Genomic DNA, 22,842 nt, shown 5'->3' with positions numbered 1-22,842 from the left:
TTCTCAGAGGGGTTAAGTGACTTGCCCAAGGTCACACAGCTAGTAAATGGCAGAGTCAGGAAAAGAACCCGGTCTTTTCTAACTCAAAGTCTGGAGCTTTCTTTACTCTCACACCTTCAAACGTCACTGATATATTGGCACTCTTGATTATCTTTTCAAGTCTTAACTTCCTCAAAACCACGGTAAGTTGTGTAAGAGCAGAGGCCATTTTTCCCCTTTCCTATCTTATATCCTCCCTAGTGCCAATTGTGGTGGTCCAATATACAATGTTCATTAATAAATGCCATGGTGAGTAAATTAAAAATAAGAACTAAAACCTACTGAGCACATCCTGTATGCCAGCCTCTGTGCTAAGCACTTTAAAAACATTAACTCCTCCCGTTTGCACATCGACCCTATAAGTTGGTGCCTTTATTATCCCCGTTTTACAGATGAGAAAATTGAGGCCCAGAGAGATTAAGTCACTTGCCTAAGGAACCAGGAAACGGCCACGCCAGCATGAAAATCCAGGTGGTCTGGCTCCATGTTCCAAGCCACTGCTCAATATTGGCTCTGAACGGTGGCTATCTATTAAGCTCTGTGACCCTCTTTAGGGTTGGGTGGCCATGTTCTTACAACCTATATTCTGATTTGGAAGAACTTCAGGTTGTTGTTCCCTTTGAAGTTTCTGGAATTACTTCTTTACCTCAAATATAAAGGGTAATCAGGCCACTAAGCACAAAAAGAAAAAAATGTTTGGCTCTTGCAACCTGGAAAGCTGAGGCACCCATTCATGTCAGCGTCAAAGAGGACCGCAAGAAAAATGAACCTAGCCCTGGGAAAGCTAAATACAGGCTACCCAGAAATGCACTGATTATGCTTCTCATTGTTCCTTTTCTCATGTTCTCTCTCATCTTTCCCTCCCTCCCATGCACGATATGAATAAGGAATTGGCATTTCTCTCCGCGGCAGCTATATTTAACCAGTGGATAAACGTGAGTACCTTTGTTGGAATTTAGGATTGGGAATGTATGTAATTCGAGAAATTTGGAACGCATATAATAGAAAACTGAAAATGCAGCTGGTAAGAAGTAACCAGGGCAATTGTCTGGAGCAGAGGTTCTCAACCCTGGCTGCACTTTGCAATCACCTAGAGCACGTTTTTTAAGTAGCCACGGCTCTGCTCCCACCCCAGACGCTCTGATTTGAATGGTCAGAGAGGTTTGCCCTGGACATCAGTGTATTTTAAAAGCTTCCCAAGTGAGTCCCACATGCAACCAGGGCTAAGAACTTCTGGTCTAGGATAAGCTGGGGTGGCCAACTTTTCAATTAATTCAAATGTGTATGCATAGCTTCATTCATCACAAAGGTCTTTTCTCAAAGTTAACATAATTCATCATTGTAATTCACCAAGTTAGAGTTGGGATTTATAGTTGCAGTCTAGGAAACTCCCTGTGTGCTTAGGTCTCAGCCCAACATGCCCTGAGGAGCTTTTTCCTCTCCCCGGAAAGTTCTGTGACAAAGACTCCAGTCCCTACCCAATCCAGTGGTCTGAATCCCTGTCATCTTTGCCTGAGTAGACAGAGGTGGCTGCCCCCGCCAGCCCTCACACAAGTGTTTTACACCCTTTAAATAGACATGTGCCAAGATCAGTATTGCCTGGTCAGCACCCACCCTGGGGCAGCTCCCTGTTGCTTCTACTGTGTTTCCCCGAAAATAAGACCTAACGGGACCATCAGCTCTAACGCGTCTTTTGAAGCAAACATTAATATAAGACCCGATCTTATATTATATTATATTATATTATATTATATTATATTATATTATATTATATTATATTATATTATATTATACCGGGTCTTACATTAATTTTTGCTCCAAAAGACACATTATAGCTGATGGTCCGGCTAGGTCTTATTTTCGGGGAAACACAGTATGCTCTCCGACCCCATTACATGGGACAACAGGGACTGAGTCCTGTTGTGCACGTTGGTCTCCATATAGACCCGCCCCACACGCATAAGCTTGCCCAGTGGTGTACTGGGCCCAGCTCATCCTAGCTCCCGAGAGCACATCTTTCCCAACTCCACCTCCAAAACTGTCAGGTTGGTAGCTTGAATTCAGCCATGGTGGGAATATTTACCCCTCAGAAATCAGTGAACACTACAAACCAGAGCTTTGTGTGTGTTTATCTTGAAAAGCCAACTGTTAAACATAAGCACACCACTGCTTTTACCTACAACTAGCTCCAGGTAAGAATGAAAAGTAGGTAAAGTTGGATTCCTGTCTCTCTCCCATGCTGCAACTATAATTTACTGTAGTTTTCCCACCATCCTTATACCAATGGTTCCAAGGGGTGTCAAGTTTCTCTGCAAATACACACACACGCACACATATAAGCACACACATACGCACACACACACACACACACACACACACACACACACAGTCATGATCCTATCAAAACTATTCACTGACTCTGTTTGGACTAAAGGGTGAATGACTATAATGACTCAAAGTGTGACTCAATCGGGAAAATTTGCCTTTTGACAAGACTCAGACAATTACATAAAAGGAAAGAGTCTCAGCGGGAATATGAAGCATCTGACAGCTGGTGGGGTGGATTTGGGAAGGGGTCCCTAGAGCCTTCACAGTGTCCCTGAAATTATATCAAAGGGGAATGGTCATCTCTGTCAAGCATTAGGTCAGCCCTGTTTGTCCCCTAACATGAGTCAGGCCACTTTCTTTTCCTTCTGTGCTTCAGAATGCTTCTTTACAACCCATGCTGTCCGCTGCCTCAAACCTCACTATCCTCGTGCCTTCCCAGCAAGCTATCGAGGACATGGACCGAGAAGAGAAAGGCTTTTGGTTATCCAAGAGCAACATTCCAGCCCTTATAAAGTAGGTATTGTGCATTTTCTTCTTCACGATATCTTACTGGCGCCAGTGTGAACAAACTTCAGTGGAAGGAAGCCACATGGTCCTTCAGATCCAGGGAGCTGAATGGGTTCTAGGACTCCCCTCACCTTCCCCCAGGATGGTAATAGTTAACATTATTGACAACCAACTCTGTGCTAACTGCTCTACATAAAACTCAGTTCCTCTTCGCAAGGACCCTATGAGATAGGCAGTATATTTATTCGCATTTTACAGATGTGGAAACTGAGGCACAAAGTGATTCAGTAACTAACCCGAGGTGCCCTAGCTGCTCATTGCAGGGGGAGATTTTGAGTCTGGCAGTCTGGCTGCAGAATTTGGTGTTTTGTTTTGTTTTTTAACTACTCAATGATACTGCATCATGCCTTGATATTTCACTATAGTCCTTACAGACTGTTGTCTTAGGTACCACACGCTATTGGGCACGTACGGAGTGGCAGATCTGCAGACTCTGTCATCTTCTGATATGCTGGCAACCTCTTTGCAGGACAACTTCCTTCACCTGGCGAAGACAGATGGGGTAGGAGAGCACTGCAATATGTCTGTTCAGTGGAAACATGTCACTTACATTCGTATTGTACTGTTTAAATTTTTGTTTTATGGAAAGTTCCAAGCATGAGCAAAAGTAGACCAAAAATAAAACCTCTAACCTTCATGTAGGCATCACCCAGCTTCAACGGTCATCAGTATATATGGATACACACACACACACACACACACACACACACACACACACACACGTACTCTACAGCAGTGATCCTATAAAATGTGGCCCTCTGCCCACATTTTAGTCACAAGGCTCTTCCTGACAGACCCCAGACTTATCCAGAAAGTCAAATATTGCAACTCTTCTGGGTGAAGGTTGTGCAGTTTCACAACTTTGATGTTTATGTATGGTTAACTGAGAGCTTCTTACTGTAGCGTACTAATTGAATCATTATAGGTTACTAAAATGTAATGTTAAGTTAGGGTCAGCCAGTCAACAAATACTTATTGAGCACCTACTATGTTCCAGGAGCTGATTGAAGTGCTGGAGTTAGGGCAGTTCCCCAGGAAGAGCTGAGCCCTGCAGAAGTTCACCTTCTGGCACTTACTACAGTGTGTCAGGATTTGAATCCAGTCTTCCCTGAGGAAGTCTGGCTGTCCTGCTGCACGTGACAGTGTCTCAAAACTCTTCCTATGAATTGCACAAGATGAGAATGAAGGTTTACTGGAAAGGGAGAACTGCTACACCAGTGTACCATGGGCTACAGTCCCAAATGTTTGATAACTACTGCTCTAAAGCATGTCTACCTTCCTACTCAACAGTGTGAGCTCTACGGAAAGCTCCTTGCCTAGTGTTACCTAAATATGTGTGCTGCATCAGATAATTCCTTTTCAAAATCAGAGAAGAGTTACAAATGGCCCCACGTGTTCTTTACATATGATTATAATTCTAGTGCATTACATACATATATCAGACAGTGGGGTTATTTTTTACCCCCATTTTAAATCACTGATTCTCTTAGCAAGCATTAACCGAACATCCACCCTCGCAGCCTTCTCCCAGACTCTACAGATTCAAAGATAAACCAATCAAGACCGCTGATCTGGAAGAGCTAACCATCCAAGACACTTTCTTAATGAGTTCACTCCTATGTCTGATATAAATGTCTCCCTTTAATCAAAGAGAAGTGCAAAGTGGCCGGGCATGTTTTCTTCAGGGCCTCTGCTGATGTGACTTGGTTGCTGATTGGGGTGAGAAAAGTCCCCTTTGCACCCAAAGTGCCCAGGAGGAATTTCAGATGAAGGGTAACGGTGAGGAGAGGAAACCAGAGAAACCAGAGAGGGTGTCTCGAGTCATGGTTGGTTGATGGCTAGGCAGGCGGGTAGGTTACGTTTTATTTACCTCCATTCCTCATGAAATTAATATTCTTGGAGTCGGATTCTGACCAGCAAAGTCAGTTACTGTGTGTATGAGTTTGCTAGGCCTATTCTAACAAAGTAATACAGACTGGGGGCTCGGACAACAGAAATTTCTGTCTCACAGTCTGGAGGCTGGAAGTCCACGATCAAGGGATGGGGAGGGTTGGCTCCTCCTGAGGGCTGTGGAAGCAGCTGTTCCAGGCTGTCTTGTTGATGACCATCCTCGTGGTCACATGGTGTTTCCCCCTTAACAGTTGTCTGTGTCCCAATTTCTTCTTCTTACAAGGACACCAGCCATATTGGACTAGGTCCCATCCTAATGACCTCCTTCGAACTTGATGACCTCTATAAAGACCCTATCTCCAAATAAGGTCACATTCTGAGCTTCTGGGGGTTAGGACTTCAACGTGTGAATTTGGGGGAGGGAGGGAAGACAATTCAACCCACGATACTTTCTACAATGTTGTTTAAACAGCAGGGTCCCTGCAGTAACCTCAACCAGCACATCTTTAATGAAACAGAACAGAATGGAAAAGAATTGATGATCAGCTACCTCCCCCGTAGTAGAAGAAAGTACTAGTTCATTCTGCTTGTGCTTGTGTGTGTGTGTGTGTGTGTGTGTGTGTGTGTGTGATGTCTAATGGGTCACAATTTAAAGATATTTCTAACTGTGGATCATGGTCCAAAAGTGTGAAGGTCGCTGCTGCTCAGAAAGTGGAAACCCCAGGAATAATAAGGTGTACTCTGCGAAGAGTCACCTCCCCGCTGTGGCTTGCATTTACAGAACGTCACAATTGAAGGAGCGTCCATCGTTGACGGTGACAACGCAGCTACCAATGGAGTGATACACATCATCAACAAGGTCAGAAACTCCATCCTCCCACACGTGCAGCGTCTCTTCTCCCCTTGCTTATCCTCCTGTACAGTGTCTTTTGAGGAGAAAAATACTTAACCTTAGTATAAAAGTAACCTGTATTGTGCTTCATTACTTTTATTTTAACACCATTTAGAGGCTCTACTCATTCAAGCAGACTCATTTACTATTTGCTCAGCCCACAGTCTGCAATGGGCTCTGTCTAAAGTGTGGTCGCATATATTGTATTTCTTATTTATGGGACCGTCTTACAGACACACAGAACCTTAGTATTGGGAAGTCCTTCTGCCCAGGTGGGATATTATTAAGAACTGAAGGAGAAGCAAATGCTTATGTATCACTTTTCCACTCCCCCTCTGCATTATTAAAGTGATGAGATGGGGAAGACCATAGGGGGGGAAAAAAGGAAGAGGGTAGAAAACATATTGTGAAATGTTTATTTTCTTCTAAGATGCAATTCAACAGTATTCAAAGGTATGAAATAGAAAATTAAAAAGCTATAATTTTCAGTTACTATATTAGGATCTTCACTTAAAGTTAGAATTTAGGGTATATTGGGAACTTTAAGATGTGGAAGATTAGAAAAGACAATTAACTAATTACAGCTTAACTAAAATTGCTCTCATTTGGCAGTTATATACTCACTTTTTGATTTTAAGTTACAGAAAAGGTCAACTATTTCCATTCAGAAAAGAAAGGCTATTTGTCTCCTGGGTGCATTATTTTTCAAAGACCTTCCAATTCTCTTTACCAAGAGACATTAAGAAACAACATTTTTTGAATAAGTGATTCATTACTTGCAAGGAGCTATGCTGGGCTTGTGGCTTCATTCAGCGCTAAATAACATTACTTTTCAAGGGTATTTTTCTTTCCTAATCCTGGCTTTCTAAAGTACTAAAAACCTTTTTTAAAAAAACAGAAAATTACCTCTCCTTCTCATTTACATTTTTGATAGACATAACCTCCTTAATAGAATAGCACCTCAGCCCACCTCCTACATTGAACATTATTATCATGGAGGCTAGTTCAAATCCCCCCTCCTCTGGGAACCTTCCCTGACCCCTGCAGCCCATATCACCAAGATTGTCAAGAAGATAAGTTCAAGAGTCCTTAGGCACGTGGCTAGCTGTGTGACCTTGGGCGAATTACATAATCTCTCGGAGCTTCAGTTTTCTTCCCCTGTGAGGATTAAACAGCACCCTCTATCAATGTGTGCTGCCTGGTGGACCCTAATAAATGTTTCTTTTATTCCCTTTTCTTTCCTCTGAAATCCCATGGGGTTTCTTGGTATAGAGCTCATTTAGCATAACTGTGCCCTCTTGTTTTGCTCCTTGTTCCTTAGAGAATAGGCCCTGAACCCCTGTATGACGGCATGTCCGGGAGGGCTGCAGCTGCATCTGTGTGACCAGCACTCTCACCTGGCCTTGTGTACAGTCACAATCGGAATGATTGACATCCCATTAGGGGCCAGGCATGGTGCCAAGTACCACGCGTCACATTATCTCATTTGATCTTAACAACAACCCAGAGGAAGGAGGTGCTATTGTCCTCACCTCCCAAATGAGACACCTGGGGGTCCTTGTGGATAAGTAACTAGACTGAGGAAAAACTTATATGAACACAAAAGATTCATGGATGCATGTCCACTGATTCACGTTCTCTGCTTAGCCTCTGGGTTGCACTGGCTCCCTAAGGAGCTCCTTCTATACCTGTCCATTGAACATTATGGTCACCTTGGCAGGGCCACCTCGTATAGTTGTGCAAGTTGTGCACTGCATAAATATCCCTAGCTTAAAGATGGAGTGGGGCTGCAATCCAGCCCACTTCCCTCCCCAAGCTATGCACCCTTGTTGGTACTGCAAACTATCATAGGAAAGGGTACCTTTTCTTAAATTTGCAGAGGCAATCTAGGAACTAGCAGTGACCCTTGTAATTGCATGAACCCAGGCATTGGAGAATAGCAAGTACTCCCAACACGTGCTAACAGAATTTGGGGGCTTCCTTCCCCAGGTTCTGGTTCCCCAAAGAGGTTTAACGGGCTCCTTACCAACCCTGCGCACCCGGCTGGCCCAGATGCCTGACTACTCCATCTTCCGGGGCTACATCATTGCAAGTACCACATTCTCTGCATGACTCGCTTGCTCAGGTGGCCTGGGAACAGAGGGCCCTCACACACGTTGTCTCTCTCCATCACAGCAATATAATCTGGCGAATTTAATCGAGGCTGCCGATGCTTACACCGTGTTTGCTCCAAACAACAACGCCATTGAGAGTTACATCCGGGAAAAGAAGGTCGCCACTCTAGTAGGTATTGGGAATAATACCAGAGAAATTGTTTTCTGGGAACTCAACCACTCAGCGTTGTTCAACCCATCAGTCGTGGGCCATTTCACTCTTCATTCAAAACTTCATTTCCGTATCCAGATACTCAATGTAAACTCGTGCAGAAACGCTCTCATACACAAACCTCCCCCATGCTATAGCTGCCCATTCACTGTATTTAGTTTGTACTCCTGGAAGCACACACTGGGGCCCATGTCCACCAGGATGCAGTGGCCCAGAAACCCAGATGTGTGTCCACAGGACACAGCTATTCTCTTGTCCTGAGCCAACGCTAGGAGTGCAGGCCTGTCTCCGTGCAGCAACTACCCACCTCACCCCACTGTGCATCAACCTGCCAGGCATGAGCTTGCTCCGGCCCGAGTGAGACCCCAGGCCCACAGGCCTCCCTCTCTGCAGGGGACACAGATCAAGCTCTTCGAAACATCCCATCAAACCTCCTCATGACCCCTGAGGTGAAAGGCAGGCTTGAGTGTGGGGACCCTCTTCACAGCCGTTCTTTCCAAAAAAAAATCATCTTTAAAATCCTCCCCCAAACTTTTATGCCCTCATTCTCGGTCTTAGGGTGACTTAATGAGTTCCTGATCATCCTACATGGAAAATTTGCAAGTTATCTAAGGTGATCTGCCTCAGATGTAGTATTTAATATCTATTGTGCCCTGATACCTTGGTCAAAACTTCCCGTTCAACAAGCTGTTGCTCCTGCATCCCCCAGTGCCCGGCACGTTGGAGCAGCCTGGTAAGTGGCCGGCCTGTGGGGTGACTTGCGCTTCTGTGTGTTGTCCAGGAGGAGGACATACTCAGGTATCACGTGGTCTTGGGGGAGAAACTGCTGAAGAATGAGCTGCACAATGGCATGCACCGGGAGACCATGCTGGGCTTTTCCTACCTCCTCGGCTTCTTTCTCCGCAATGACCAGGTGCCATCCTCTTAAAACCCAGGAATGAGTGTCTTAGCTCCTGCCATCTGTCATCATTTCCATATTGGAATAATCTCACCAGTGCTGCCTAAGCCTTATCAACCAAAGACAGTTGTCTGTGTTTCACCGTAAAGTAATGACTAAGCCAGACAGTCAAGCTGCCACTCACCCTTCAGATACCAAGTGTGGCTCTACTCACCATGGTATTTGAATCCCAGCAGTCACAGGTGCCCTTCAATACTGCCTCCTAACAAACCGATAGTCCCCAGCAGCCCCCAGAACCTGACAGCCAATTAACCATGAAGTAGAGACACGCTGTAAGTTCAGTGAGTTCCATGCTCCGTGTCGTGGTTTGGGAAAGCATTCACACCTCCAGGGCCTTGGGTCCACAGCACAGCGGAGCACGTCCATAGAGCTATTTTGTCCATGGGCACTAACACAATGTTCATGATTCAGAATTTTTCAATCCTAAACCAATGAATTTGAGAGATGGAGAGAAACCTTAGAAATTATCTAGAACAAAGAAAGCCATTGAGATTCAGAGAAGAAAATCAACCGGCCCAAGATCACACAGCTAGATGGTACACAAGGTCACACAGCCAGATGGTGCCGGATGCAAGACTATTACTCAGACGCCCCTCTCCTAGGCCAGAGCTCTTTCCACCACAATGTACTACCTTCTGGGTAAATATTGGGAGATATCCTAGGCTGTTGTCGTATTGATAACCTCCAAGCCCCATCTTCCCTGTTTCTCTTAAAATCACTGCAATAAAAATTTACATTTAACTTTCTTGTTCACAGCTCTATGTAAATGAAGCTCCGATAAACTACACCAATGTAGCCACTGACAAAGGAGTGATCCACGGCTTGGGGAAAGTTCTGGAAATTCTAAAGAATAGATGTGATAATAACGACACTACTATTTTACGAGTAAGTTATATCAAAGGCCAGTGATGCCACTAAAGAGTGTTGGCTTATTTTCTGTAACATTTTAGGCATAAGACTCATCTATTAGGATATCTCAATTCAGTTCAAACAACACTGAATGAGCATCCCTGAGGTGCAAAGAAGCAAACCCAGCTGTGGCTCCACAAAGATAAATAAGACATGACCTCTGCCCTCAAAGGGCCCACACTCTAGTGCAGTAAGTTGTACCTTGACTGCCGAGGAAAGGCTGCCTAGAGGGTTGTGTTGAGCAAGATCTGAAACCATGGTCTTCCTCAAAAGGGAAAAAATGTCATGCCTAACAGAGACACAGGGAGGGGGCTACAGTGCACCTGTGGCAGGTATTGGCCTGGTCTCCTAGGAGAGAATGTATAAAGAAGTATTATTTCAGTAATGGAGACTTTTCACTGCAGTCCATTGGATGGTGTATGATCTTCCAGTAATAGTAATACCTGCTGACATTTACTGAGCACTTACGTGCCAGGCACTGCTGTAAACATTTTCCACGTATTAACCCATGTAATCCCCACAGTACCTTACAAAGTAGGTGCTCTTACTATCCCCATTTTATTGACGGGGAAAATGAGCCACAGAGAGGCTAAGGGATGCACCCAGTTTCACAGAGCTAACAAGGGGCAGAGAAGGAGTTCAAGTCCAGCCAACGTGTCCCCAGAGCCAGAACTCGGAACAGCCACACCAGCCGCTCTGGCACGTGGTAGGTTAAGAACAAGACACATTGGTGGCCTCTTCCTGTTGTAGGAGCAGGTCACACTTACGAGTTCCCATCATTCCAAACTTGTGCTCTTTGTGTTGAAATAATACTTATTACCTCCACTTTGACCCCTCATGTTCTCCCCAGGCTGGGAATGTAATCTGGCCCAATTCACTAAATAATGGATTTTCAATAAATGAGGGTTGCTGTTCAAGGAATTGGGATTTCAATGACATAGGACCTCCACACGTTAAGGGATTATCAGCATCAGAAGAATATGGTGGAGGAAAGTGATGCTCAAACATCCAAGACCTAAAGTAATTCAAGTGCTTGTCTCGAAGGGTATTAAAGGGTTGACCAGATACGCTTCCCTCATACCTTTTTGATTTTCAATTCTATATCCTAAAACTGTCAGCTCCAAGACCTGGGACATATTTGCAGCCTCCTTTTACACTAAAACTATAACCATGAAATGCATGAAATGTTCTCTTTGCCTCTGTTTTTCCCAGGGAAAGTGTGGGAAGTGTCCCCAGCAGCCAATCTGCCCATTTGGAAGTAAACCGCTAGTAAGTATTGTTTTCTGCTTCGATAAGAGTTTCCAGGGAGGTCCAACTTAGAAAAAGAATCTCAAACGTACCTCATTTTTCACTGCCCTGATTCCTTCATTTGGTTTTAATTTAATGTTACCTTATTATGTTATATGCATCTTTCTATAGTCTTGAATCCATTTCTTTTGGACCAAAGCAAAATTTTAACTAATAAACAAATATAAGTGGGGGTGGGGAGAGTCATCTCAAGCAATGCACAATGGAAAAAGAGATTTTTCACTTTCTACATATTCCAGTGGTCATTTGAGGACAGGAATAAGACATCTTATCAGAGAAGGCAGCTTCCAAATGCAAAACCATATCCAGCCTGGATGAGTTCCACCTGCCTGATTTCCTTTTACAGTTGAAATTACAGCTAACTTTTCTCTAAGAAACAGAAGGCAGACTTGGGGGAGGGAAGTGGACATGTCTGAGTTAATTACCAATCTGTGTTTCCAGTAGATATTTCTTCTGAAAGCTACTTCTTCTATTCCAACCATTACAAAGAATAAACTCTCCCGCACCTTCCGTAGCATGGTGATAATTTGTAATGGTAACAATGCTGATTCTCTCATTTGGGTTTTAATTTAATCTTGTATATTATAGGTCTTTGTTAGCAGGCTTAATCCTTTCTCAGACCAAGGCACAATAGAAATCAGTACAAAGATAGAAATCAAGTTTCAGATCAACCAACGTCTTATGCTGGAGGACATTTTTGTCTGGTTTACGCTATGATTCTTCCTAACTTAAAGTTAGTCTTCTAGAGAAAAGTTATTTTTACAGAGTACTACCTTATGGTACAATTATTTGGATTTTTCCACCTGGTGTTCTGGCAGCCAACAATTGTTTGCGTATTTTCTTTCTTACGAAGCAGCTCCAAGAAACCATAGCCCTCCCTTTCCAGGACATTTCCGTCAGAGAGACAGCCATGTGTCACCCACCTACTTGCTTTTAGAGATTGGAAAACCTTTTTATTCATTAAAGTGCTAATATAACCATTACTATTTAATAGGGTGAAGAGATGAGGAAATGTATTTATACCATGTATTTCATGGGCAAGCGATCCGTATTCATTGGGTGCCAGCCAAACTGTGTGAGGACTGTCATTGTGAGTATAATGATTTAATCCTCCTTCTAAGTATTGCAGTGGCACTGGGAAATTTAATCATCTGTTCTATTTCTCAAAGTGCCTTTGCCTGTTTTCTCTCTGCCATCTCCTCTTCCTGCTCATTACCTTCATTGTCATTGTCATTCAAAGCAGAAGTGCTGACAATAAAACTCAGGACAGCCCAGTAAGTCATCAAATAGGAAAGCCCTGCAATACCCAATTGCACGATGAAGAAACTGAGGGGCTGAGAAAGTGAGGCCCTCCCGGTCCTCACACCAGGGTGAAATATCCTGTGAGCATGCTTGTAAGCTAAGGGGAAAGAAGACTCGAGCTTCCTAAGGAACGAAAAGGTGCACCTGGACATTTAGAAAACGGGACCGCAGAGCTGAGTACCGCTGGGCTGCTGCTTTGGAATCTGCAGGGAAATTCTTTATAAATTCTTGTCTTGCAGGAAGTTATACAGCAGACATAACCTCTGCCTATCCAACAGAGGCGAGGTGGTTTAGCTCTTAAGCTGCAGCGCTTGAGACCACAGGAGATTTTCCAGATTTTGTGTTTTAACGCTCTCCAGAATAAAGGCAGGCCAAGCCAAGCAGACATCCTGCGGGGGTTCTCTAACCTACAAGAGATTCATTTTTAGAGTGCCAGGGATCTCACCTGCAGTGGCCTCCCACCTTCAGTGTGACGTAACGTACACCATGAAGGGGCCAGGCTTGGGGATGGTGAGGGCCCCCGGTGTCCCACCCCTCTGGCATCACTTGCATTATATTTTACTTTGTTTTTGCTGCCCTTCCTTCTTTCTCACTTTTCTTCACCCTCTTCTCTTACTTGCCTGTTTCCTTTCCCTCTTTCTTCTCTCCTCAGTGGAGCCCTCCATCCTATTCCTGACACCCTGGAAATTGCTTAGCCTCCCCCATTCTCAGGGGTTCTCACAACCCCTACAGGATGGGGTTGGAGCTAAGGGGACACAGCCAGTCCCACCAGCGGGATGTCTACACTGCAGCTGGATGAAACCAGCAGATGGAAGCGCGCGGACTCAGCCTTGGCCTTCCGTTTTAGACAAGAGAATGCTGTGCGGGCTTCTTTGGCCCCCAGTGCCAGCCCTGCCCTGGGAAGGCTGAGAACACCTGCTTTGGAAACGGAATCTGCTTGGACGGGATGAACGGCACGGGCACATGTCAGTGTGGTGAGGGCTTCAACGGGACGGCCTGCGAGACCTGCGTGGAGGGCAAGTACGGCATCCATTGCGACCAAGGTGTGCACCCCCTGTCCCGCTCCCCCAGGCTGGAAGGGTAATTTGGCCTATCTCTGCAGGCTGGCTGAAATCCTACCTCTATGATCATGTGATATAAGATCATTTGTAATGATCTTATCATTGTCATGTAATTTGCATAGGGCAGTGTGTCCAACTATTTTCAGTCACTCACCTAGACCTACCAGCTCACCCCCAGCCTGTTCGCTGACATTCTCCAACCCAGCCACATTTCTGACTTGTCTGTGCTCACTGGTTCTCACAGTCACTCTCTCAATTTTGGACGTTGCTGGATAGTTTGAAAAGCAGACTTGTGCACTTTACTCATTTAATCCACACAGGAACACTATGTACTTGGGTGTTGTCACAGCCAGTTTACAGAGGAGGATATTAAGGCAAAGAGGTTGAATGGCTTCCCCAAGGTCACACCTGAAGAGAGGCAGAACTGAGATTTGAATGCATACCTTGCTAGACTCCGAAGGCTTGCTCTTGAATCGTACTGTCCTTTATACAAAGATCACTCTTTTGATTCCCCTCAGCAAGCCACATGCTTTAAATTGTTTTCACAAAAATCATGATCTGTTTGAGCCAAGCCGTCTGCACCCTCTCAGCCTCACTTTCTTGTGTCCAGGGACACACACCTGCTTGACTTGGGAGGAGGGGTTTCCTAATCCGTGATGAGAACACAGAGCATTTCTTTTATCTTGTACTAAAAGCCATAAGTTTGACCTTGCTGTCCCTACTTGGGCCACATAATACATAACTGGCATTATAGTGTCAGTCTATCTCTGTGTTATGTGGAAGAATCATCTGCTCGCATTTGTGCAGGCGTTTCTAACCTGGGATCCACAGATGACCCTCAGGGGCTGAATGTTTTTTTCCTGGAGAAGGTAGCCCTAGCTTTCATCCAGTCCTCAAAGAGGTTCATGGGGTGCTGTGTAACAAAGGAATCGGCATTTCTATGTTGTTGACGATGGTAGTGCCATCCCAGGTTTACATAAACCCAGTATCAAATGGGCTTCTTTTTAAAGCCCACTCTTAGGGATCACAAAGGGTCCCACATAACCTTGGATCCTCAGATAATCCCAGCTGAGGACATTCTCACTGTTTGGGTCACCACCCCACAGTGCTACACAGTCCCAAAACTGTGGTCCTTGCTGAGGCGTGACCTGATTCACCTGTTAGCCTGCTCGAATCTACCTCCTCGGCCCTTGTGCTTCCTGTGAATCCAGCCCTCCATGAAAGCCAACGGTTCTCGGGACCCAGGTTGGAGAATTAAGGGCACTGAAGTGACGCTTTGTGGTAAATGATTAATGAGTTATTGGTCACAGGTCAGCAGTCTGACAACGTGTGGGCATTTTTCCACTTAGCGTGTTCTTGTGTTCACGGGAGATGCAACCAAGGACTGTTGGGTGACGGCTCCTGCGAGTGTGACGTTGGCTGGCGGGGCGTGAAATGCGACAGTGGTAAGAGCGAGCCCTTGGTACTGACAATCTGTTCCTAGCCTCCCTTTTCAGTAGCTACATTTTTTTTTCTTTCTGAAATAGAAAAGACCTATTTGTTTCTTCTTTGAGCTATAAAAGTAATTTCCACTTGCAGCAAAAAGCTTGTAAAATAAAGAAAAGCAGGAAAAAAGACAATAAAAATTACTCATACTCCCAAGGCAGGAAAAAGCTATCATTAATATTTTGTATTAGCCTTCCGACATTTTTATAGGTAGACAAATATCTGTGTACAGAGCCGTGTTCTGCATACTGTTTTGTAGTCTACTACTTTTTCACATCCCAATATATAATGGATATCTTCCCACGTGAATAAAGAGAGGTAAGTATTAGGTGGGTGCAAAAGTAATTGCAGTTTAAAAGGTTAAAAATAATGGCAAAAGCCACAACTACTTTTGCCCAACCTAATATCATTATTTTTTAAATTTCTACATAAAATTCCATTATGTCTGTACCACACCTTCTAAACCAATTTACTGCTATTGTAAACAGTGCAGCAAGGAGCATCTCACATACACATCTTTATGCATTTGTCTCATCCCTCCCTCCCACTCCTCCTCTCACCAGTCACCTTGTGATATGTCCCGTCACTTCCTGTCAGATTTCCCTCCATTCCGTGCTCCACATTTCTGCCAGAGAAAACGTTCCACAACATAGATGTTTTAATCTGGCCAGGCTGCTACAACAAAGTATCATAGACTGGGTGGTTTATAATCAGCAGGAATGAATACTGCCCAGTTCTGGAGGCTGGACGCCCACATTCATGGTCAGATTCTGGGGAGGCCCCCCCTCTGGGGTGCAGACTACCACCTTCTTGTGTTATGGCAGGAGAGGCCAGGGTGCTCTCTGAGGCCTCTCTTATAAGGGACGAATCCCCTTCAGGAGGGCTCCAAGCTCATGAGCTAATCAGCCGCCAAAAACCCCACCTTCTAATACCATCACATTAGGGATAGGTTTCAACATATAGACTGGAGGGGCAGGCAGAACAAAAACTTCAGTCTATAGCAATAGGTAAGATCATGTTTCCCACCTCCCCGCCAGGACTTGACAACCTGCTATGATTCCTCGTTGTCTCCAGGTAGAAAGTTCGTTGCCTCCAGGACAAACACCTTAGCAGGGAGGAGTACAAAGCAATTTGTTGTTGTTGGTTTGTTTTTTTTGGGGGGGGACTGGAAGGGGTTCTTTTTAAATTATGTTTTTCAGTTACATTTGACATACGTATTATTTTCTATTAGTTTCAGGTGTACAGCATAATGGTTAGACGTGTAGATAATTTATGCAGTGATTCCCCCCCCCCCCATTAGTCGAGTATGCACCGGGCACTATGCATAGTTGTTGCAACATTATTGACTATATTCTCTATGCTGTACTTTACATCCCCGTCACTATTTTGTAACGACCAATTGGTATTTCTTAATCCCTTCACCTTGCAGACAAAGCTATTCACCAGTTGGCACGTGCCCAGTTTTCCAGCCTTATCTCACTCAGCAGTGCACACTCAGCACAGGGAGTTTCCAGTCTAATAATGGAAATAAATGCTCAATACTGTTCACAGAATGGTGGTATGGGAGTGTAGAGCAAAGAGCCTCTAGATCAGAGGAAGGAAGACAACCCCTCTGTCTGTGTGCACATTCCTCATTCCTAAGCCCATGGCAGACATGACTAATCAATCACTGCACTCCTTCCCACTGAGGCCAGGTAGAGGTGCCACATCGTTCTCAAAAGAGTCTATAGCAAATGTAGTGACTACCAATTCACCGAAATTGGCTCAGAAGTTTAGAGTATGTTTCAGAGAGGAGAAGCTAAAAGATGGTTGGGATTTCAGTAGATGGTAAATGAGAAACAGACTTTCATGTTCGAGGTAGAGCGTACATTAAGACACCAAATTGCATTGCATCCACTCCATTCCATTTGAGCCTGTTAACGTTCCTTCTGACACAAAACAGATCACTTTTGCAGCCAGGTCTGTTTTCAGGGCCTTCTGTGCGACTTGCCAAGCCTAATGAGATTTCTCTCCCAAAAGCTCTCGGCATGAGCATCCTGCCCAAAGGGTACTCGTTCCTTATCTCTAACCATTTCTTTCTGGATCCTCCCCTGCCAGGATCATCAAAAAAACTGAACTTATACTGTTCTGGGAAATTTAAGAATTAATTCAACAAACAGTATCTCCTGCATGCTAGGCCCTGGGCTATTTCTGCACATGCAAAAAAAAAAAAAAAAAAAGAAAGAAAAAGCAACAACAACAAAAAAAAACTTTTAGTATTAGTTATAATTAGGTGTTTTTTGTTGAAATCACTTCATAATAAAAAGATGAAAAACTAGAAAGAATAAGGAACATGGGTAATAGAAATAAAGTGGAAAATAAAGCACCAGGATGGACGGGTAGCAACACACAGCCCTAAGGAAGGATACTGTGTTTTCCTCATCTTTTCATCCTCAGCATATTTGACCTTCAGATTTGGCTCTGAGCTTCCTGGCAGCCAGTGTAAAAACATATTGACATGATCACATGGTTTTACATAGTAAACATGATGTATATCATTTACTACAGAGAAAGTAAATCTTTTCCTAGAACCAAGTACTAAAAGAAAGTTTTTGAGTGAGGTTCATAAAAAAAGGCTGACAACGCAATTGGCTTTTTTTTTCAGAGATCACTAAGGACGACTGCAATGGAACATGCCATACCAGTGCCAAGTAGGTACCCTCTGAGCCTCTTTTGGGGACAATGCGAAGGGAATTCTTTCCTAATAGTGTGCACCCCAGGCCCTATCCTCAGGGGAGTCGTTTCCTGGTACCGTTTCGAAGGATTGAGGATAAATTTAATATGAAACTAGAAATCTCTCTGAAGAGGCCACCATCAACTTGCCAGATTCAGTCTTTTAAATGAGCTGCCACCTGAGTTACCTGGCATGTTGGTAAAATGCCAGCTGTTACCTCCAGTTCAAGCCACAGGGATTCCTTCACAGAGGCAGAAGGAGCCCGTGGGCCTCTCGCTTTCATCAAAGCTTACTGCCAATTCACAGCTAAGCCTTCTTCACATTCAGTTTCATGCTCCAAAAGCCCAATGGGTTAATTAACTAAGAGCCTACAGCTGGAGTTAGACATGAATTTAAATCAGCCTCTGTCATTGTCATTGACTGCATGACCTTGAGTCAATTATTTAATGCCTGTAAGCCTCGGTTTCTTCATCTGTAAATGGGAAGAATACATAATATCTCCTTGTCAGGGCTATTAGATATTGTGTAAGTTACATGAAGTAATGTGTGAAGCACACCCCCTAACACAGAGGTGACTCTGACGATTGGTAGCTACCCTCTCCTTACCGCTGGGCCGCTGCCCACATATATACACTCTGGTTTGCCTGACAAATGACTGCCGTTTCAGCTGCCTATGGCAGGCCCATGCTATAAATAGACTCTCCTGAGCATAGGCAGGCCCCCTGAGTGCCTCCTGGGGCAAGAGCTGGGATGCTGGGGATGAGGGGGGTGGGTGTTCTGTTTTCTCTACGAACAGCATTTGCCCTTTGTCCTTGCAGCTGTCTTCTCAATCCGAATGGCACTGCCTCGTGCAAATGTGCGGCAGGATTCCAAGGGAACGGGACAGTCTGCAGAGGCAAGTGAAGAAGGAATTTAGCTGCGGGGAAACGAGGCGAGCAGAGCTTGTGGAGAGCTCTGTGTTCCTGCAGGATGAATGGGCAGCTGCTACCAGCTATTGATGGTGAACTGGATGTAACAGGACTGCTGATTTTGCCCGTTGGGCAGGAAACCACTGTTTAGGGATGGGCGTGTGGTTTGGAATGGGATGGGGAAAGGAAGGGCAATTGCACCTCTTCTCTTCTCCAAGTAGCAGTCACAGCCTTGATCACATTTGGGGGGGCTTTAAAAAGCACTGATTTGATTGACCTTGGGGGTGGCCTGGGCATGGGGACTCTGGAGTGGGACACAAAAGGTCTTGAGTCCTATCTGGTTCTTCCTCCTACTACCCACGCGGCCTTGGGTGGGTCTCTTAATTGCTCTCTGCCCCCTTAGCTCATTTATAAAGTAAACATAAAACTATCTCCCTTGCCAGTGGTTTGGGGATGAAATGACCTGTCCGTGTACAATGGCAGAATGACACAGCTGTTAAAAACAACTCCAGCATTAGACTCCCCGGGTTGAATCTAAGTTATTATGATTTGTGTTACCTTGGGGAAGTTATTTGACTGCCCTACATCATTTTTTTCATCTGCGAGTTGTAAAGAGTAAGAGAGTCTCTCTCACTGAATGGCTGGATGATAACCTGAATTAATACCTGTGAAATGCTTAGAACAGCCCTGGCACAACACTCAGTCACCGTAAGCTGATACTCTTATGGTGCCCAACACATGTGGTGCTAGAAAAATGGAAATGCTTAGCATCATTTTTCTCTGGAGCACTGTGTCCAGGCAAGCTTCAGATTGTGGCAGAGCTGGACAATGATCACACCAATCTGCTTCCTAGAACATCTTATCCCGGGGATTCTCCCAGCATGCAGGTACTCTGAGCCTGGACCCAGATGTTTCGTGCAATAGAAGGTGTACAGTATCCTAGTGAAAACAGCTGGAAAGGACAAATAACTGGAATGTTTCTCTCGCCCTTGATTTTGGGGGAGAAAAGGCAAAAGCAGAAGACACACGTTAATATAAGAACAACCAGCATTCCTGTAATCCTTTCACATACAGTATTAGATGTGAGTCCCCTCTACAGGTGAACCCCAAAACTCATGTTAATTAAGTGGCTTGTCCAAAGTCACGTGATGAGTGAATGCCAAGCCAAGGCACACACCTCGGGACTCGAAGTGGATCTAGGTCTTTGGCCCACTTTGTACGTGTTGTGAGGATGAGGTCCAAACTCATTCTTTTGCATGTGGATACCCCACTGTCTCAGTATCATTTGTTGAAAAGATTATTCTTTCCCTCATTGAAACATCTTGGCAACCTTGTGGAAAATCAATTGACTATGAGTTTATTTCTGGGCTCTCAATTCTATTAGATAGATAGATAGATAGATAGATAGATAGATAGATAGATAGATAGATAGAATATATATATATATTGCCAGTACCACACTGTCTTTATTACTGAAGCTTCGTAGTAAGTTTTGAAATTATAGAGTGTGAGTCCTCCATATTTTTTCTTTTTTAATACTGTTTTGACTCTTCTGGGCCCTTTGAATTTACATATGAATTTTAAGATCATCTTGTCAATTTCTGCAAAAATGTCAGCTGGGATTTTGATAGAGATTGCATTGAATCTGTAGATCAATTTTGGGGAGTAGTGCCACCTTAACGATACTAATTCCTCTGATCAATGAACATGGAATGTCTTTTCATTATTTAGGTTTTTGTTTTTTCAATTTTAGCACCGTTAGTAGTTTTAAGAGTGTAAGTTTCATACTTTGTTAAATGTATTCCAAAGTGTTTTATTCTTTTTGATGCTATTGTAAATGCCATCTTATTGTTTTCTTAATTTCATTTACTGTTTGTTCATTGCTACTATATAGAAATACAATTGATTTTTACCTATGGATCTTGCATCCTGCAACCTTGTTGAACATGTTTATTAGTTCTAATAGTTTTTATCGGATTCCTTAGGATTTTCCATATAGTATAATATCATGTCATCTGCCTATAGAGATGGTTCTACTTCTTTTCCAATCTGGGTGCCTTTTATTTCCTTGTCTTGCCTGATTGCTGCAGCTAAAACCTGCAGTACAATATTTAATAGAAGTGGCAAGAGTAGACATCCTTGTTTTATTCCTGATCATGGGGAAAGCATTCAGTTTTTCACCATTAAGTGTGATTTTAGCTGTGGGTTTTCCACAGACATTCTTTATCAGGTTAAGGAAGTCCCCTTCTAGTATTAGTCTGTTAAGTGTTTTCATCATTAAAGGTACTGAATTTTTTTCCTTTTGCTCTTTCAATTGAGATGATCATGTACTTGTTGTCTTAATTCTATTAATAGACTGTATTCCATTGATTTTTGGATGTTAACCCACCTTGCAGTCCTGTATAAATCCCACTTAGTTATGGTGTATACTCCTTTTTGTATCACATATTGCTGTATTTTATTTGCAAGTATTTTCTTGAGGATTTTTGTGTCTATATTCATAAGGGATATTGGCCATAAAGGATAGTTTGCTTGTGATGGCTTTGTCCGGTTTTGATATCAGTGCAATACTAGCTTCATAAAATTCACTGGGAAGTCTTCTCTCTTCTAGTTTTTGGTAGAGTTTGTGAAAATTTGGTATACGTTCTCTTTTAAATGTTTGGTAGAATTCACCAGTGAAGAGAGTTGGTGCGTTGAATTCTTTTGAATTATCTATATTTAATCCAATGCCTGCCATTTTGAAATATGTTCTATTTCTCAATGACGCAAATAAAAAATACGTCAATTTTTTTTCCCCTCTCCTATTTCTCTGCTCTGTCATCTCTGTCTTCTACAGCAATCAATGCCTGTGAAATCAGCAACGGAGGCTGCTCTGCCAAAGCTGACTGTAAAAGAACCACCCCAGGAAGCCGAATGTGTGTGTGCAAGGCAGGCTACACGGGCGATGGCATTGTGTGCATAGGTAGGTGCCCTCCCTCGTCCATCTGGTGGCAATGGTTTAAGCATCAGGCCTGTTATGTGATCCTAATGTGTGAGCGCTGCTGGGATCACCTTTCAGTTTGTCTGGGCAGGAAGGTATGAGGGTATGGAAATGTGACCACAGTGGTGTCCAAAAATCACTTTGGAAGGAGAAAGGGTGGAAATTTTTTCCAATTAAACATTATGAAGATGACTGAATTTTAAAACATTGGTTCTTTTTTTTATACGAGTACCACATTCTCAATATAGAAAAATTAGAGGATACATATAGGCTGAGGGGGAAAAAATTCTGGAATAACCACTCTTACGACTGTTGTATTATCCCATTTTGCTGTGTACACATGTATTTTTTGAAACAAAAATTGTTCCTCATATAATGTTTGCTCCTTAACAATATGATAGGACAATTCTCCCTGAATACAAGTATACCTCCAATCATTACCTTAATGGCTACGCACTGCTTTTCTGTAAAGGTATGCTATCGTAAGTTGTCTGAATTTTAACTTTTCAGTTGTAAAAAAATTCACACGGAGGAGTTGCAAGAATAGCACAAAAAAGGACCCACTTGCTCTTTACCTAGGTTCACTTATTATTAATCTTTTGCCCCATTTGCTTTATCTTTTGCTCTCTTTATGTGTGTGTGGGTGTGTGTATTTTTCTAAACTATTTGATATAGATAGATAGATAGATAGATAGATAGATAGATAGATAGATAGATAGATAGATAGATACTATAGACAGATATCATATTGCCTTTATCCTTAAATACTTGTGCACATTTAAGAGTAAATATATATGAATAAAGATAGATCCTTAGATAACTACAGTTACCAAGTTCAGTAAATGTATTATTGATGTAATACTTTACCATTTGTATTCTAATTTTATCAATAAACCCAATAATGGCCTTTTTTGATATTTTTTCCTCCAGTGCAGGATCCAATCTAGTTCTGCATTTAGTTACCATGTCTCTTTAGTCTCCTTTGACCTGGAATGATTCCTCCATCTTTTATGACATTCACATTTTGGAATAATATCATCCACCACCCCAACTTTTTCTTTGCTAGCATGTCCTTCATTTGGGGTTTGTCTGATGGTTTTTCATGATTATATTCAGTTTGCAGTCCAGGCCCAATATCACATTAGTGACATTATCCTTCTCAGGACATCACACTGGA

The 22,842-nt window shown here is 43.3% G+C and overlaps 1 protein-coding gene across 2 annotated transcripts in view; it reads left to right on the top strand.

The window, feature by feature from the left end:
• Window positions 1-22,842, top strand: part of STAB2 (stabilin 2) — a 132,258-nt gene that overhangs the window by 63,566 nt on the left and 45,850 nt on the right. Inside the window, exons 28-42 of one of the 2 annotated variants that reach the window (XM_074326224.2) lie at window positions 927-974; window positions 2,744-2,880; window positions 3,322-3,436; window positions 5,606-5,683; window positions 7,706-7,804; window positions 7,892-7,999; window positions 8,823-8,954; window positions 9,756-9,884; window positions 11,121-11,177; window positions 12,211-12,306; window positions 13,366-13,561; window positions 14,929-15,024; window positions 17,709-17,754; window positions 18,596-18,672; window positions 21,522-21,647. In XM_074326224.2, the coding sequence (XP_074182325.2) occupies window positions 927-974; window positions 2,744-2,880; window positions 3,322-3,436; window positions 5,606-5,683; window positions 7,706-7,804; window positions 7,892-7,999; window positions 8,823-8,954; window positions 9,756-9,884; window positions 11,121-11,177; window positions 12,211-12,306; window positions 13,366-13,561; window positions 14,929-15,024; window positions 17,709-17,754; window positions 18,596-18,672; window positions 21,522-21,647 (1,540 nt within the window). The remainder of the gene's footprint in view (window positions 1-926; window positions 975-2,743; window positions 2,881-3,321; window positions 3,437-5,605; window positions 5,684-7,705; window positions 7,805-7,891; window positions 8,000-8,822; window positions 8,955-9,755; window positions 9,885-11,120; window positions 11,178-12,210; window positions 12,307-13,365; window positions 13,562-14,928; window positions 15,025-17,708; window positions 17,755-18,595; window positions 18,673-21,521; window positions 21,648-22,842) is intronic. The other variant, XM_088797188.1, reaches the window with a different exon arrangement.

Source organism: Rhinolophus sinicus, chromosome 1 (genome assembly GCF_057876585.1).
Source record: "Rhinolophus sinicus isolate RSI-liver-muscle chromosome 1, RSI-T2T, whole genome shotgun sequence".
Taxonomy (NCBI): domain Eukaryota; kingdom Metazoa; phylum Chordata; class Mammalia; order Chiroptera; family Rhinolophidae; genus Rhinolophus; species Rhinolophus sinicus.
The sequence above is the reverse complement of the archived record's forward strand: the minus strand, read 5'-3'. Positions and strand labels throughout refer to the sequence as shown.